Source organism: Nestor notabilis, unplaced genomic scaffold (genome assembly GCF_000696875.1).
Source record: "Nestor notabilis isolate BGI_N333 unplaced genomic scaffold, ASM69687v1 scaffold25337, whole genome shotgun sequence".
Lineage (NCBI taxonomy): Eukaryota > Metazoa > Chordata > Aves > Psittaciformes > Psittacidae > Nestor > Nestor notabilis.
Window position 1 is genome coordinate 126,279 of NW_009936482.1, and position 1,651 is coordinate 127,929.

General features: G+C 39.1%; 1 protein-coding gene across 1 annotated transcript in view; it reads right to left on the reverse strand.

The window, feature by feature from the left end:
- The window catches only part of LOC104408698 (forkhead box protein P2-like), a 126,611-nt gene that overhangs the window by 35,260 nt on the left and 89,700 nt on the right, over positions 1-1,651 (reverse strand). The window contains 3 exon segments of the mRNA XM_010018369.1: positions 55-156; positions 296-372; positions 1,112-1,313. Of these exon segments, the coding sequence (XP_010016671.1) occupies positions 55-156; positions 296-372; positions 1,112-1,313 (381 nt within the window).

Below are 1,651 nucleotides of genomic sequence, written 5' to 3' on the forward strand. Positions count from 1 at the left end.
GCTATCTGTAAGGAACTGTGTGAGGCATCTTTAAACTGCCGGCAAAGAAGTTACCTTCCAAGTTGCTGCATTACGCCTGAAGTAAGCAAATGTCCGTGTAAACCAGCTGTAAATTTCATTAAGTGTTAACTGCCTGTCACTCGATTCCATGATAGCCTGAAATGAGACAAGATACATAGTGACATAAAATAATGGTTTACTAACTAGACCGGATGACACTTTCCCAACCAAGCCTTACTTTAAGCATTAATGAATTTTAATTTAATCAGGCAAACTTAATTTTCTCTTGACTTACCTGCCTTATGAGAGTTGCATAAGTAAATGGAGGTCTGACATCTGCATTTTTATAAAATTCATAGTTTGGGGCAATTTCTGGAAAATAAAACCATACCAACTGTCCATTAATGTTATTAGCAGCCTGCATTGTGTATTATGATTGATGACACTGTTTCCTATGTATCCACAACAATTTCTAAACGAACTATTTACTCAGGGAAGCACAAAAGGCAACGGACAAGCAAATTATACAAAAAAAAAAAGTCTTTTCTGTGCTTCTCAATGTAAAAGTGCAAATGCAGCATGCCCCACTCAGTCACTTAATGTACGCCAGGAGTGGTGTACCCAGCCATCCAGCCTGCTGCCAGCAGCAAAGCCCTTTTAAGATGTGCAAACTGAGTATTTTCTTACACGGTCATACAGTGACAGTTAGCCATCTCCTCCCCTGCTCTCTCTTATTTCCCATCTAAAACAGTTCTTTGTAGGGCTGTTTGTTTGCTCTCTGGTTAGCAGAGAAGTAGTACACTTATATGCATACACAGAATTAAATATGGTTAGCACAGGCTGATGGCAGCTAAAGGAGTCATCATTAATACCAACCCTTTTCATGTATCCTATTAACTTCTTACTCTAAAACAAGACTGTTTCAGAGCTTCTTTTCTTTCAGTTTTCTATTTCTAATTATTGGCAAAATAAATTGGAGTTGAAAAAAAATATTTTTAAAACATCTGTATTAAACACCTCTTTGACATCCTCAATTTGCCTCTATGATATTTCAGTTACAGCATAAATCTGGAGAATATAAAAATAAAGGTATTGATCCAAAGTGTCCTACCTGATGACATGGGAATGTTGTATTTGTCTGAATGTCTTCTTCGAATGGCTCCCACGTTGGGTACACTGGCTGGGGTGATTACGGAAGGTCCCTGGGTAATTGGGGTGACTGGGGCCGTTGGTGTTGTGGGAGTTTGAGGTAAGCTCTGTGGGGATGTCTCCAACATGTTCTTAGACATGGTGACGCTAGACACCAAATTGAGCTGCAGAAACCCAAAAGGGAAAGAAAGGGGGGGGGGGGGAAAAAAAAAAAAAGACTTAAAAAGGTTGGACAAATGAGAGTGGATTCACTTCTACAGCTGTGTTGCCACTAATAAGCTGCAAAAGGAAGCAGCCAATCTCAACTAATTACAGGATGAAATTGTATCATAAGAACTCTAATTAGAGGATGCTGTTAGAGGTTATCTAATAATCTGCTGCAATGTTACTTAGGACTAACTCCTTCTAGTACTACCAGACTTCACAGAAAGTATGTTTGCCTGCAATAGAAACTAGCTGGTGATTATTTCGGTCTGTTGTAAAACAGATCTAGCTCCTGCTG